At 39.3% G+C, this 2338-nt stretch overlaps 1 protein-coding gene across 1 annotated transcript; it reads left to right on the top strand.

The window, feature by feature from the left end:
* Positions 1 to 996: 996 nt before the first annotated feature.
* Positions 997 to 2110, top strand: LOC100964685 (olfactory receptor 4F3/4F16/4F29-like). The gene is made up of 2 exons (XM_003791670.2): positions 997 to 1006; positions 1152 to 2110. The coding sequence occupies exons 1-2, from the start codon at positions 997 to 999 to the stop codon at positions 2108 to 2110; spliced, it is 969 nt and encodes a 322-aa protein (XP_003791718.2).
* The last annotated feature ends 228 nt before the right edge of the window (positions 2111 to 2338 follow it).

Raw genomic sequence — 2338 nt, 5'->3', positions numbered from 1 at the left:
CTATCTTATAATTATGTCCCACCTCTCATCTTTTAACTAAGTCTCACCACACACCGTGACCTCTTACTCCTCCTCCCTCCTTCCCTCTCTCTGCTCCCTCATTCCCTTAGTTTTAAAGTAACAAAAATGAACATATATACTAGCAGGATCCAAATATATAGGTACTCCCTAAAGGTATAGGTAAAGTGACACAGACAAGCATGTGCACACACACACATACACACGCACACATGCACACACATAGACACTCATCAGGAAAAAGTTTCAGTATTTAATATTTCATCTTATTTAAAATTATCTAAAGAATATCCACTAGTTGCTGTACTTAACTGTTTTAACACTAAGCCAAGAATTAAAAAAACTAAGCATCTTAGATCTATGTTTAAGTAGACATACTGCAGAACTGTCCTTGTTTTAATTCAAATTGAACATACAATTTTATATCTTTCCTAATTTTACATATATGAATGGTATCTTAAGAATTTGTCTTTCTATGTTTGTCTTATTTTACTTAGCATAATTTCTTTAAGCTTTATCTATGTTGTTGTAAATGACAGGATTTCCTTCTTTCTTAGGGCTGGAGGGTATCCCACCGTATATGTGTATACAGGCTCCCTTTCCCACCCTATTTCCTCTATCCATTTACCTATTAGTGTACACTGAGGTTGTTTCCACAACTCGGCCCTTGTGAATAATGCTGCAATGAACAAAGGAGTGCAGATATCATGTTGGAAACGGATTCCAATTCCTTCCCATATATACAGAGTGGGATTTCTGGATCGCATGCAGTTTTATTTTTAATTTCTTGAGAACCTTCACACTATGTTTCATAATGGCTATGCAGATTTACATTTTCACCCACAGTGTACAAGGGATCCCTTATTCCACAGCCTTGCCAACACTTGTTACTTTCTGTCTTTTTGATAATAGGTATTCTAACAGGTATGAGATGATATCTCATTGTCATTTAAATTGGCATTTCTGTGGTAATTAGTGATGCTGAAAAGTTTTCATGTTGTCAGTTATTCATTTGTTTGGTTTTAAGGCTAAAATGGAATTATGCTTTCATTATTTTAACTTCTCTTCTTTTGGTTTATTAATACTTAATACGGTTACTCTAATTTATATTTTCTCCTGTTGTTCTCCTTCAGGCAGTAAGCCCGCACAGCCAATGGATGGAGCCAATCACTCGGTGGTGTCAGAGTTTGTGTTCTTGGGACTCACCAACTCCTGGGAGACCCAGCTTCTCCTGTTTGTGTTCTGCTCTGTGTTTTATGTGGCCAGCATGATGGGAAACTCTCTCATCGTGTTCACTGTGATCTCTGACCCTCGCCTACACTCCCCCATGTACTTTCTGTTGGCCAACCTCTCCTTCATTGACCTGGGTGTTTCTTCTGTCTCTTCCCCCAAGATGATTTATGACCTTTTCAGAAAGCGCAAAGTCTTCTCCTTTGGAGGCTGCATTGCTCAGATGTTCTTCATTCATGTCATTGGTGGGGTGGAGATGGTGCTGCTTATAGCCATGGCCTTTGACAGATACGTGGCCATATGTAAGCCTCTCCACTACCTGGCAATCATGAACCCACGAGTGTGTATCTTCTTTTTAGTGGCTGCCTGGATGATTGGCTTCATCCACTCCATGGTTCAGTTGGCTTTTGTGGTAAACTTACCCTTCTGTGGTCCTAATGTGTTGGACAGCTTTTACTGTGACCTTCCTCGGTTTATCAAACTTGCCTGCACAGACACCAACCGACTAGAGTTCATGGTCACAGCCAACAGTGGATTCATCTCTGTGGGCTCCTTCTTTGTACTGATCATTTCCTACATTGTCATCATTCTCACTGTTCAGAAACACTCTTCAGCTGGTTCATCCAAGGCTATGTCCACACTTTCGGCTCACATCACTGTGGTAGTCTTGTTCTTTGGTCCTTTGATATTCTTTTATACATGGCCATCTCCCTCGACACACCTGGATAAGTTTCTGGCCATCTTTGATGCAGTTCTCACTCCTGTTCTGAATCCTATCATCTACACATTCAGGAATCAAGAAATGAAGGTGGCAATGAGGAAAGTATGCAGACAGCTAGTGAATTCTAGGAAGATCTCATAAGTGATTTCTTGTATTGAGAGGGTCCTCATTGACTATTTAAAGTCATTGCTGCTGGTCAAATTCAGAGAGAAGCCTCTTTTTGTCCTAACTGGATTGATTATTCACACTTAAATTGGGTCTATTTTGTCTTCACTTAGCAGAGAAAGATATTAACTTAAGAAAAGAGAGAAGGAATTGCATTAAAAATATTTTAACATCAAAGATTATAATAACTTTGGTCTGAAATTC

This window comes from Otolemur garnettii, unplaced genomic scaffold, assembly GCF_000181295.1.
Source record: "Otolemur garnettii isolate 467f Iridium unplaced genomic scaffold, OtoGar3 scaffold00050, whole genome shotgun sequence".
Taxonomy (NCBI): domain Eukaryota; kingdom Metazoa; phylum Chordata; class Mammalia; order Primates; family Galagidae; genus Otolemur; species Otolemur garnettii.
Note: the sequence above shows the minus strand (reverse complement) of the source record. Positions and strands in the feature narration are given on the sequence as shown.